The 13688-nt window shown below is 45.5% G+C and overlaps 1 protein-coding gene across 1 annotated transcript; it reads left to right on the top strand.

Moving 5' to 3' along the window:
• The first annotated feature begins 389 nt into the window (after nt 1-389).
• On the top strand, nt 390-13436 carry LOC126249230 (uncharacterized). Its single transcript, XM_049950886.1, has 2 exons — nt 390-438; nt 12838-13436. Exons 1-2 carry the CDS (start codon nt 390-392, stop codon nt 13434-13436), a joined length of 648 nt encoding a protein of 215 aa, XP_049806843.1.
• Nucleotides 13437-13688: the final 252 nt, after the last annotated feature.

Raw genomic sequence — 13688 nt, 5'->3', positions numbered from 1 at the left:
GACGTGAACATCAACGGCACAAAAGATTGCAACAGCATAATAAGTCTGCAATCGCCAAGCAATGCCTGTCAGAACTTCACGGCATGGATTATGACAAGACCAAGGTCCTAACACAGACTTCGAAATATTGGGAAAGTATCATCAAAGAAGCTATAGAGATCAGAGTAAGAAAACCTGAACTGAATCGTGACTGCAGCTATTCCCTTAACGAAGCTTGGGAACTAGACATTACCCGGCTTAAGGAGAAGATAGAAATATCCCAGAATGTACTGACTTCGAAGGCAGGGGGAGGAACCTCTGAAACGCCGAAGGCAAACCTCCCTGGGCGTAGACCTACGAGGGAACACCCAGACGCGGGGCCACAAGCCGTGCGTCGAACCCCGGCGCGGATGGCCGAGAAAGCGTCCGGGGCGCGGACGGTGGAGGGAGCGCCCAGAGGTGGGGGGGGGGGGGGAAATCTGATATATACCTCACGCCTGCCGGCCCTTGGCAGTACGTCGGCACACCTGATGAGGGCAACAAGGTCGATTGCCGGAATAATGCGTCCTTTGCACACTCACACCAAACTGTTCAACCGAGATTTATTTCGTCACACTGCTACATATTTGGAACATTGAATAAAATAAAACTAAAAATTACGAACGAATTATTTTGGAACGATCACATGAAGTAGGTAGTGCAGAAGGCGAACCAAAGACGTCTTTTTACTGTAGAACACTCAGAAGTCGCAACAAATGCTATAAAGAAACTGCCTACACTACGTTTGTCCGTCCTCTGTTAGAGTAATGTTGTGCGGTATAGGATCCTCACCAGATAGGATGAACGGAACGCAACGAAAAAGTTCGAAGAGGGGTAGCTCGTTTCATATTATCGCGAAATAGGGGAGACAGTGCCACGAATAAGATACGTGAGTTGGCGTGGCAACCATTAGAGACAAAGGCATTTATGTTGCGCTGAGATGTTTCCAAGAAATTTCAATCTGAAACTAGCACCTCAGATTGCAAAAATATTTTGTTGATCTTCACATACATAGGGAGAAATGATCATTCTAATAACATAAGAGAAGTAAGAGCTCGCACAGAAAGATTTACTTGCTCGCTTTCCGCACCCGCTGTTCGAAAGAGGAGCACTAAAGAAATATAATGAAAGTGATTCCATGAACCTTCTGTGAGACACTTAAATGCGAACTGCAGAGTAGTGATGTAGATTGTCGCACGCAGCGGCGGACGGATTCGGGATCACGGAGGAAGTGTTCGCCACAGCTGTGACATACCATGTGATTTAATTTTTAACTGCCGGCGCTGCTAGAATGAATTATCAGTTCTCACAATAAAGCGAAGCGTCACTTTAATAACGAAATAAACTACTTCCTTACACCAGACACACCCCACGAAAGAAAAACTAATGCTTTCACGTACATCACAGTGATTACTAATTCTGTTTAGACAGAATTTCGGTGGTGTGAGGAATGGTCCTGGCCGTTGCTCTGCTTATTGTGCTACAGAGCGAATATACTTTAAAGCAATCAGTAAAATGTGGGGATGTAAAACGATAATGCGCAAACGACTGAAATATGAGAATACTGTTTTCTTTATAACCCTTAAATGACACGGGGTTATCGGAAATTATATTGTCCGACAATTTCCCTAAAAATACTTTCCACAGTTGAAAAAATTCTCTGTCGAGATTAACACTGGTTGTTCGAGGTGGAGACTGAATTGTATCAATGGTCTTTTCGTCGCCCTCCTGAAAGACAGAGGTGTCGGTATGTCCAGAGTAAGCGTCCAACAAAAGCAACGAATTAATGATTACAACCCGTTTTGGATGAAATGTTCAAAATTATTCTTACTTATTTTTCCAGATTATAATATTTTTGCCAACAAAAAAAATGGCTCTGAGCACTATGGGACTTAACATCTGAGGTCATCAGTCCCCTAGAACTTAGAACTACTTAAACCTAACTAACTTAAGGACATCACACACATCCATGCCCGAGGCAGGATTCGAACCTGCGACCGTAGCGGTCACGCAGTTCCAGACTGAAGCGCCTAGAGCCGCACGGTCACTAGCGGCCGGCTTTTTGCCACCAAACACTCCTTTTTTTATTTTAGTCTTATCATTTCTTGAGATTTCTGAAGACAGGTATAAAGCTACGGAAACGTTAATCCACTCACACTTATCATTGTCATTGTTGTACATGAATGTGTCGTAGCATTAATCGATTACAAACAGAATCTGTTTTTTCATCTCGAAATGATAAAGTGCGGTTTGCTCGCAGCTCTTTCACGAACCCTGACTGATCGGCGTTAGGCTGGTGGGTTTCCGAGTTCCACTTAATAGATCAATGTTTCAGTACATACGCGGCCAATAGGGGCTGTGTGGAGGGGAATTGGTGGTTTTTTAGGTTAGAAGGTCTTGGAAAACTACAGAAGGGTCTTCAGTCTGAACGGGTGCAGGACAAACACAGGAAAGTAGACCTAGAAAAAGTAGGTATTGTAGTTTGTAGTACGTCGGACCGCGCCCACTTTCGCCAACTCAGCGCGAGAGGCCGAGGAGGAGGAGGGAGCCGGACACCCTGGGGCGAGCCCTGAAGAGATGACACTGCAGTCATTCTGCTAGCACTCAGCGGGAAGCCGGGCGGATATCTTTGCATGTGATAGTGAGAAAGATAATTCACGAGGCACACCCCAGCCCACGCCAGATAGGAAATTTCCACCCCACACGATGAAGCGTGGAGATGAAACGGCGATCTGTCATTGGGCTGCATTAAAAGTTTCGTCCGCCAATGACAATGCTGAAAGGAAGAATATTTCGTGGAGGAGTTGGCTGAGAGATGGATGAGAAGTGAGAGGGGACTCGTGGGGAGACTGCAGAAATGAGAGGACATGGGCGCTCTTCCACCATCGCCAACATCCGCCTTCCGACACCGTGATAGCACAGATTCAGCCACGCAACCGACAACGGGCAGACAACGCGGAGATTGTGCCTGGGTCCAGCCGCGAAGCTGCGATCTCTGATGAGGGCAGCCGACTCGCGCCGCACTGTCCCGAGGTGACGCGCCGTACCGACGCAGCGCCTGCCGCCGACAGCTGAACATGAGGAACCATGACGAATGATGATGAGACGAGTCGGTCCCCATTGCTTCCCCTTAAGAAATGAGTCGTGTCTACGCCCAGTCAAATCGGCCCTAAGATTTGTAATTCTGTTTTGGTTTGTGTAAACAGCACGAAAATAAATTTCTTTCATGATTTGATCATATAATCAATCTTTGACATTCATATTGGAACACCTTAATTTCGTGCCATTTGTGTTTGATTTCATTTAATTATTGATATCAATTAATTGTTGGCTGCTAACGTGGGACAATCTCATCAGTCATATGCTCGTCGTTTCACGTCTGACAGCAGAGAGAAGAATTCAGAGTTCACTACAAGTTGTAAATTGTCGTAGCTGCGCTGTAAAAGAACAAGAGCTCCAAGCGCTAATAGGAAGCTCTGAAGCTCAAATCGTTATAGGCAGGGAAAGCTGACAAAAGCTTCCGCCGAAATTTTTACAAAGGACCTAACCGTGTTTAGAAAGGACAATTTATATACAGCTGGTGATGGAGTCTTTATTGTTGTCAGAAGTAGTTAATCTCATAGTGAAATCGAAATAGATGCTTCCTATGAGTAAATATGGGTAGAGTTTATATTTTAGAACCGGAATAAATTTACAATTGGTGCCTTTCAAAAATGGTTCAAATGGCTCTGAGCACTATGGGACTCAACTGCTGAGGTCATTAGTCCCCTAGAACTTAGAACTAGTTAAACCTAACTAACCTAAGGACATCACAAACATCCATGCCCGAGGCAGGATTCGAACCTGCGACCGTAGCGGTCTTGCGGTTCCAGACTGCAGCGCCTTTAACCGCACGGTCACTTCGGCCGGCTGGAGCCTTTCACCGACAACTGAGAGACATATAACAAATAAATTAGTAGGCGATAGTACTAATCCCTCACGGTACAATAAACAAGTCAGAACAATGTTGCAGAAGGAATGAAGGAAGCATTCCAAATTTTAAAGAAAGCAAAACCCTAGAGATTGGTGAAGTTTTACAAAAGCTCGAATTGTAGTGCGAACTTCAATGAGAGATACTTTTAATATTTTCTGCAACGAAACTCTGTCTCGAAATTTGGCACAAAATACTAAGAGATTCTGATTGTACATAAAGTACACCAGCGGAAAGACGTAATCAGTACATTCATTGCTCGATAACAGTTGTGATTATGACAGTTCCTCTAAAGCAGATTTAGTAAACACGGTTTTCCAAAATCCGTTCACCAAAGATATTATGAAGTAAATATTCCAGAATTGTAATCAAGAACCACTGACAACATGGGTGACTTAAAAGTAGATATCCTCGGTGTGTCAAAGCTGCTTAAATCACTTAATAAAGGCAAGGCCCTCTGTCCTGATTGAAAACCACTCACATTCCTCTCAGAGGATGCTGATACAATAGCTCCATAATATACAACCAATCTATCGTTGAAAGATCCGTGCCTAAAGACAGGAAAGTATAACAGGTCACACAAATACCCAAGAAAGGAGATAAGGGTTATCCGTTAAACAACAGACTCATATCGCTAACGAAGGTTTGCACTAGGATCCTGGAACATACACGGTGTTCGAACGTTATGAGTTATCTCGAAGAAAACGATTTATTGAAAAACGGCCAACACATATTCAGATAATATCGTTATTTTTTAATAGCTCTTTATTCGCACGAAGCAGTGAGTGCTGTTGACATGGGATGTCAAACTGATTCCCTATTTTTAGATTTCCAGAAAGCTTTTTACACCATACCTTACAGGCGACTTCTAGTCAAATTGCGTACCTTTGGGCTATCGTCTCACGATTTCCTGTCAGAAATGTCATAGTTCTTAGTAACTGACGAAAGGTAATCGAATAAAACAGAAGTAATATCTGGAGTTCCCAAATGAAGTGTTACAGGCCCTCTGCTATTCCTGATCTACATAAACGATTTTGGAGATAATCTGAGTAGCACTCATAACGCAAGCCGCAGTTTCCTTGTCACTGAACCTTCAAGTTCTGATACGTAAAAGCCTCTGGGAGGAATTTAAAAATGTTTTGACCGAGTGTTTACCTAATGGGTAGGGGGTATCGAACAGTAATTATGTATCTACGGCAATTAATAGAAAACTGAAACGCTTTAGTTTGGAAGTTATGAAAGCAGTGACGTTCACGTGAATGAAACAACAAACGGTCGCCAGCCTAATTAGGCATAATAATTTGAAACATTAAGTTTAAAGAAAACTGAAACTGAGTTGCTAAAGTGACTTTCATTAATACTCATTTTAAATAGTGCAATGCATACACACGACTACCGGATGAAAAATGGCTCTGAGCACTATGGGACTTAACATCTATGGTCATCAGTCCCCTAGAACTTAGAACTACTTAAACCTAACTAACCTAAGGACATCACACAACACCCAGTCATCACGAGGCAGAGAACTGCCGGATGAACTGAGTAGTGGGTAGCAGTTGTTACTATTTCCACAAATAAGCAATCACAGGAAGTTAAATGATATTTCACTCATAGCAATAATAGTTACCATCTCAAGCATTAACCAATTCAGCACTAAGATGTTACTCAAGACATAAAGAGACTAAAGTTGGGCATGACAAGAGCCCTGGTTTAACTAACATACAAGCAACACAAATCTAGTTAAATAACACTACATAAACACTGTTTATACTCTCGCTATTATGAAAATGTCTCAGATTTCTTTAGCAAGTGCAATATTCGGTTTATCTTTCTTATAATAGGAAATAATATAGTAGGGACCCATAAACTGAAACTGTCGTTACAGGCAAATTCTGTGACTATTTCAGAAACAAACTGCAATTTGCCAATATTGATTTCTAACACCACTTGAAACAATTTATATGTTCATACTTTAAAGCAAGTAATTCAAATATTAAGTTCAATTAACTTCAGAAAATAGTTCATAGTAATAATCAAAGCAAAATTACTTTCGTGTAAGTTCAGTTTGTGTGCCTTTCTCACTATCTGTGAAGCAGGTAATTTAACTAGCAACATTTGCATACTTTGCCACTGAACTCTGGCACATTTAATGCAGACACAAATCAATAGTTATTCAGAAACAGGATACTCGGCCTTCTGCACGCTTAGGGTGGGACCCTACATTGGTTTCATGATCAGGACAATGTAAAGGTTCACACACATGTTTATATCACTGTAATTATTATTGTAAATCACTTACAGAAACATACTGGTTCATCTTATGATACATATCTGAGTTCCTGAAGCAGGCGGAGCAGTGGCGCTATCTGGTCTCACACTCTTGCTGTTGAATGCTCTTTATAAATTCTTCTTGGGCACGTATTATCCTCGTTTTAGAGCCATTCCATAATAACAAGAGCATCACACGACAGCCGCCGAAATCACATACGAGGCAATTTCAATATAAATTGGCTTTCAAATGTCTCAATTGGCACCCTCGTTGTTAACTGTACAACAGTTAGCCACTGACTGCGTAGCGTACTCCTCCAGTAGCCGCCCAGATCGACCGCCAAATCCGCCTTTTAGCGCGCGCCAGCCCACTTCCGTAGCGAAGGAGGTTCCCTACACCTTTTTTACTATACAATACAAGATCCCTACGTATGAACCAGTTTTCTACATATACGTTTCTCTTTCTTAACATTCATATTTTGCAAAGTTTCATTACTTTTAAACATTATTAATTTTTTTTTGACAATGAGTACATTACAAACTTCAACTTCCCTCTAAGAATTCAAAGATCTTAACTCGTAAAGAACAACCACTTCATAGTCACACACACATAATTACACTGTATAAACTGCTTACAATCGATATTGGTGTTACACACTCTTCAATTATTTGCAGAAGATGCTGTAATTTACCGTCTTATAAAGTCATCAGATGATTAAAACAAGCTGCAAAACGATTTAGGCAAGATATCTATAGCGTGCGAGAAGTGGCAATTGACTCGAAATAATGAAAAGTGTCAAGACATCCATATGAGTACCGAAAGGAATCTGATAAATTTCGGTTACATGATTAAAGCACACAAATCAGAAGTCTGTAAATTTGCGAGGTGCCGGGGCTAGCAGTGTATTTAACACTAAATTCTTCGAGAATCTTCATATATAAATGATGCTCTAAGCCCCCCCCCCCCTATTCTAACTCCGACTTTTGCTGTTGCACATGGATTAAAAATAAACGCGAACCGACTGTAATCGACCCTGCAAGTGGAGTAGAAAAGAGTTTGGCACCTGCAATAATTTAGTTCGATAGACATTAATTAAATAAAGGAAAGTTTCAGTAACGTAGTGAGAAATGAAAGGGTTGCTCTACCGATTAACATAATGAAAGTTCTGTCCAAAATAACAATATGATTTATTATGACTAAACTCAAAATAATAAACAAAACACATGAAACATTTACAATACATCAAATTGGCTCAAATTGGATACTCAAATAAATGCTGTGAAGGTGAAGTTGTCCCTAAACTAGATTGTGACATTTATGACGAAGTGGTATGTGGAGCCAATTCCTTGCAACTCAAATCTTAAGAGAAAACACATAGCCAACCCAACATTAATAGCTGCTACCCAAGACAGAACAAAGTTAGAAAAAGACGAACAGGCGCGCTCTGCTTAGCTCTGATTATCACCTAGGAAAATCCCTATCTGCCGGTGCTGCGAACATACATTACCAAACTGTCTTCTTAACTGCAAGAACACGATCTGGCGTACCAGAGGCGATGGCTGGTAGCTTCGACGTCCCGTCGTGGTGATGATAATGTCGCGAGTATAGCCTGAAACTAATTATCCTGGTCTGGTTTTTCCAGACTAAAGACTTCCCAGCAATACAAATGAGCCTCTGAGGGAGACGAAGAAGGCTCGCCACACAATCACTAACGATACAGTGATTGATTTTAACAAGCGAAGTCACACTGTAACTCCGATACAGTCAACTTAAGCCAAAACTGTTCAAGACAGACAACATAGGCCGCTTGTACGCAGAACGCTCAATTGCCAACTGTACTCGGAAAGTTACATTTGTTATATCCTAGCCAGTAATGCCAACCGAGCCCGCTGCCAAAAAGGTTGGCAGCATCAAAGTCCGGACGCCGTCCGCATAAGCAGCGCCAGCGATACAGGAAATCGCCGCAAGTCTGCGCGCGCCACCGCTGGCTTCTGGCTTCTTAAGCGCTGGAGTCGCGAGCACTAGGACAGTTCTGGATTCGCCGCTCAGTTGTATACTCGCCACCGAATTGTGTACCTGCTAGTCAGTTGTGTGTTCATCGCAGCAGAGTTGTTGTTTGTCGTCATCCGACGCTGACCAAGCCGCTCCGACTCGACCTAGACAGATTTCTGTAGACCATGTTCACCACTGTGTTCTGTATCGTCGTTAATAAAGATAAGTACCGACTTTCATTTAATCCGAGTGTGTGGGTTTTCATCTTTCTGTTCACTGTTCCAGCGGACCGCTCGGCCCGCTATTAAAAGTGTGGCGGTGACTTCGTAGGCCGTTTCTACAGCGAAGTGTTGTCGCTACGAAGGCCGTCACAAAACTGGCGACGAGGACTTCCGAACTCGTGTGCAGGGCTGGTTTAACTTGTTTCTTGAGATAGAATTTTGGGGGCTGGTTTAATTTGTGTTCACTATGTCTGCCGAATTACAACAGTTGATCTTGTTACAGAGTCAGCAAATACAAAGTCTGGTGGACGCAATCGCCAAACAAGCGGCTAATCCACCACCACACAAGGAACAAGCACAGGCAGCACCGCCTTTTCGTGCTTTTGAGGCATCACGAGAAGAATGGCAAGAATATTTCGCGCAGTTGCAGGCGCACATGTCAGTCTACAAAATCACAGGTAATGAGCCACAGTTTTATTTAATTTCCACTGTAGGCGTGGAAGTCTATAGACTCCTTTGTAAGTTGTTCCCGAAATCCAAGCCAGAAGCTTTAGACTATGACGTTGTTGTTAACAAGCTTGCTGAGTATTTCGAGTCGCGAGTTCATGTGGCAGCGGCCAGATTCAAGTTCTTCAGATTAAAGAAACTGCCTCATCAATCTAATAAGCAGTGGTTAACAGATTTACGGGGCCTCACCCGTCAGTGCCGATTTAATTGTGTGTGTGGAGCTTCCTACAGTGATGTCATGTTACGGGACGCTATTACTCAAAACATTGCAGATTCTCGTATTCGTGCTGCTATCTTAAAGTTGCCTGACCCGTCATTAGAGACTGTGATGAACATTATTGAAGCCCAAGATACTTTTGACTATGCTGAGTGTGAGTTAGATCAGCCACGTATTTCTCAAATTGCCTGTGCTAAGCAAGTTATGTCACGCCCGCGGCGCCACCGGCAGAGTCAGACTGTAAACACTAGCCGGCCGCGTCATGTTAAACACATTCGTCAGCCGCGTGTGCAAAATGATAGACTTAAGTCTTGCCCTAAGTGTGTTCTTGCTCATCCTCGTGAACGTTGCCCGTTACGAAACGCGGTTTGTCACTTCTGTCAAAGGAAAGGACACATCCAGACTGTTTGTTTGCGTAAACGCAAGAACAATTCTAGTGCTGCCCAGCCCATGGATATTCATGTTCTTCAAAGCCAGCCCGCCCAGAAGGTCGCGTTTAAAGACTCTTCCACGGTTCGTGTGGGTAATAAACTTGTTCGCAATAAGCCACCCACCCAGCCCTCTGCTATGCGACCCAGGCGTACTTCAAACGCTGTAAAACGTAATGTACAGACTGCAAGTGAAGCGGGAGTTGTTGTTCCACCCGCCCAACCCACGAGTTGTCGTAAGCAGCGAATACGCGCTAAACGCGCTGATTTTGTGTCTTCCGCCTCCACTGCACCGATCCAGAGGCAGTGTAATAAACTATTTGTGAAGCTACGCATCCAGGATAAGACCTTCAATTTTCAATTAGACACTGGTGCGTCTGTGACTCTCATAAATAGTGCTACGTATGCGGCTATCGGCCGCCCTAAACTTTCAGCGGCAAAACATTCTTTGGCTACTTATAGTGGCGAACACATTCCTGTGTTAGGTGTATGTAGCGTGCCAGCCACATTCCGGGGCAACACAAAAACAGTTTCCTTCACAGTGCTCCGCGCTACAGACAGTGTAAACATTTTCGGATTAGACTGTTTTGACTTGTTTGGCCTGTCTATCCAAGACAATGTGTTGCAACTTAATTCTGTTGTTGTTCCTCAAGACAGCATAACCGATTTGTGTAAACGATACAGTGACATATTTAAAGACGAACTCGGTTGTGCTGCGAACTTTGCCGCTCATATTACGTTAAAATATAATGCTCAGCCTCGATTTTTTCGTGCTCGTCCAGTGCCTCACGCCCTCTGGGCACCTGTAGAAGATGAACTTCGTCGTTGGCAAAACAACGGTATTATTCAACCCGTTTCAGCGAGCCAGTGGGCTTCTCCCTTAGTTATTATAAAGAAACCGTCTGGCTAGTTACGTTTGTGTGCTGATTTTAAGTCGACAGTTAATCCTCAGACTGTCATTGATTCTTTTCCTTTGCCTAGACCGGACGAGCTGATGGATAAGTTAGGGGAAGCTCGGATCTTTTCCAAAATTGATCTCCGTGAAGCATATTTGCAATTGCCCCTCGACGAGCAATCACAACAGTATTTTGTCATAAACACGTCGTTGGGGTTGTTCCGTTTTCTGCTTTTGCCTTTTGGTTGTGCGTCAGCTCCAGCTGTTTTTCAGCGTTTTTTGTCACAACTTTTGGCTAATGTGCCATCGTGTTGCAACTATTTAGATGATATTGTTGTGTCCGGTCGGACGCCTGCTGAACATTTCCGTAATTTGGAGTGTTTGTTTACAGTGTTGTCTCAGGCAGGCCTACGTTGCAACATCGGTAAATGTTCATTTTTCCTTACGGAGTTGGAGTATCTGGGACATGTTTTTAATGCTCAAGGCATTCATCCCTCCCAGTCACATTTAGCAGCTATTCGTGATTTGCCCACCCCTCGCAATCTGCATGAATTGCAAGCAGTTCTTGGCAAATTGACATATTATATTAGGTTTATACCTAATGCATCACAGATTGCTGCACCGTTGCATCGTCTCCGCCGGAAGAATGTTCCGTTTGTGTGGTCAGCTGATTGCCAATCAGCCTTTCAGCAGCTTAAAGAGGCTTTATTGAATGATCGTTGTCTGGTCCATTACGACCCTACCAAGCCTCTGGTGTTAGCTTGTGATGCTTCTTCTTTCGGCCTCGGTGCTGTGTTGTCTCACCGAGTCGGTAACACCGAACGTCCTATTGCGTTCGCATCTAAATTGTTAAACAAAGCTCAGTGTAATTATAGCCAATTGGACAAGGAAGCGTTGGCTATTGTGTTCGGTGTCACAAAATTCCATCACTACCTCTATGGTAGACCATTCTATATAGTCACAGATCACAAGCCCCTGACGTCGCTGTTTCATCCGTCTAAACCAGTTCCTCAGCGGACAGCTCAGAGACTACAACGTTGGGCTCTTTTGTTATCACAATACCAGTATGAGATACTGTATCGCCCTACAGCTCAGCATGCAAACGCTGACGCGCTTTCTCGATTGCCGATTGCTGCGGATGAGGTCTTCGATTCCTCTGACGACTCTTGCCATCAGATTGACGCCGATGAGCATCAATCCCTCCGGGATTTTCCGATTGATTATCGTCAGGTAGCATGTGAGACAGCTACGGATCCTCATCTGAGTTTACTAGTACGTTTTGTTCAACGTGGTTGGCCGTCCAAGGCAAAGGACATATCGGATCCTGTGGTTCGTCGCTATTATCCGCAACGTCATCTGTTGTCTGTTTCGCACGGAGTTTTGCTGTTACGCACCGAGAATGACCAGCTTCGTGTAGTGGTTCCCCAAGTGCTCCAATCCAAGGTCCTCGACTTGTTGCATCAAGGTCATTGGGGAGTGGTCCGCACCAAGCAGCTTGCCCGCCGTCATTGTACATGGATCGGCATTGATAAGCAGATTACGCAGATGTCTACAGATTGTTCGACGTGTGCCGAACACCAAGCTGCTCCGCCTCAACGCTATTTTGAGTGGGCACGCCCTGCCGGTCCCTGGCAGCGAGTACATATTGATTTCGCTGGCCCATATTGGCATTCTCGTTGGCTCATCGTGATAGATGCATTTAGTAATTTTCCGTTTGTTGTGCCCATGCAGTCTCCAACGTCTGCACAAACTTTACAGGCGTTGACTTCAATTTTTTGTATTGAGGGTCTTCCAGAAGTTTTAGTGTCTGACAATGGTCCACAATTTACCTCTGCTGAATTTGAAAGTTTTTGTTCTGCCAATGGCATTCGCCATGTTCTTACTCCGCCGTTCCACCCTCAATCGAATGGTGCAGCGGAACGTTTTGTACGCACATTCAAGGATCATATGGACCGCCTTCGTGCTACGCACTCTCGTCAGCAGGCCCTCATCACGTTCCTGTCGTCGTACCGGACCACGCCACGCGACGGCCCTTCGCCTGCGGAGCTTCTCCACGGCCGTCGTCATCGCATCCTACTACGGTTGTTGCACCCCCCGGATCGACCCGCCGCTTCTGAGCATCGCACGCGTTTTCAGCGCAACGACGCCGTTTTTTTCAGAGTTTATCACGGTCGCTGTCGTTGGGAACGTGGTACCGTGATAAGTGTCCAGGGTCGCGGTTTTTATACTGTTCAAGGTGCTACTGGGGTGCACAGGAGGCATCAGAACCAGTTGCGCCGCGCTGGACGCCCGGATTCTGCCGCTCGTTCTTTGTCCACAGATTTGGTCCGTGGCGGGTTCCAGCCGCGCCTTCCGACTTCGCTGCCGCCCCCAGGGCAGCAGCAGCAGCCGTCGCCGCTACCACGCCGACAGCCCGTCCCGTTGATGCCTCCCGCGCAGCTTCATCCGGGAGCGCCCCAGGTGGTCGCTCCGGCGCCTGCGGTCCCGCTTCAGTCGCCACCGCCTTCTGAGCTGATGGACATCGACCCCTCAGCCGGGCCGCCTTCCCAAGCGGTGGCTGTGCAGCCTGTACTGCAGCCGCTTTCCTTGGGCACCCCCAAGGAGTTTGACACCGCAGCGCCTTGTCCGGCGCCCACTCAGCAGCCGTCGACGCAGCGTCAGGAGACGCTGCCTCTCTTCGTGGGTCCCGACGCCCCGTCGCGTCCAGTACCAGAAGCTGCGCCCGTGGTCACAGGCGTGCACCCTGACCTCGGTTTTCAGTCGGTGTTTCCCGAGGCCCCACGCAGCCAATGCTGGGGTGCGGACCGGGGACTGCCACCGACAACAGTCTCCGCCCCGGTCTCTTCTGCTACGCCTGCGGCCAGACCCCTCCCCCGCCGTCGACGCTCGCCACGTCATTATTCAACGACGGTGCGGTGATTTGGGGAGGGGAGGAGTGTTATATCCTAGCCAGTAATGCCAACCGAGCCCACTGCCAAAAAGGTTGGCAGCATCAAAGTCCGGACGCCGTCCACATAAGCAGCGCCAGCGATACAGGAAATCGCCGCAAGTCTGCGCGCGCCACCGCTGGCTTCTGGCTTCTTAAGCGCTGGAGTCGCGAGCACTAGGACAGTTCTGGATTCGCCGCTCAGTTGTATACTCGCCACCGAATTGTGTACCTGCTAGTCAGTT

Source organism: Schistocerca nitens, chromosome 3, assembly GCF_023898315.1.
Source record: "Schistocerca nitens isolate TAMUIC-IGC-003100 chromosome 3, iqSchNite1.1, whole genome shotgun sequence".
Lineage (NCBI taxonomy): Eukaryota > Metazoa > Arthropoda > Insecta > Orthoptera > Acrididae > Schistocerca > Schistocerca nitens.
Note: the sequence above shows the minus strand (reverse complement) of the source record. Positions and strands in the feature narration are given on the sequence as shown.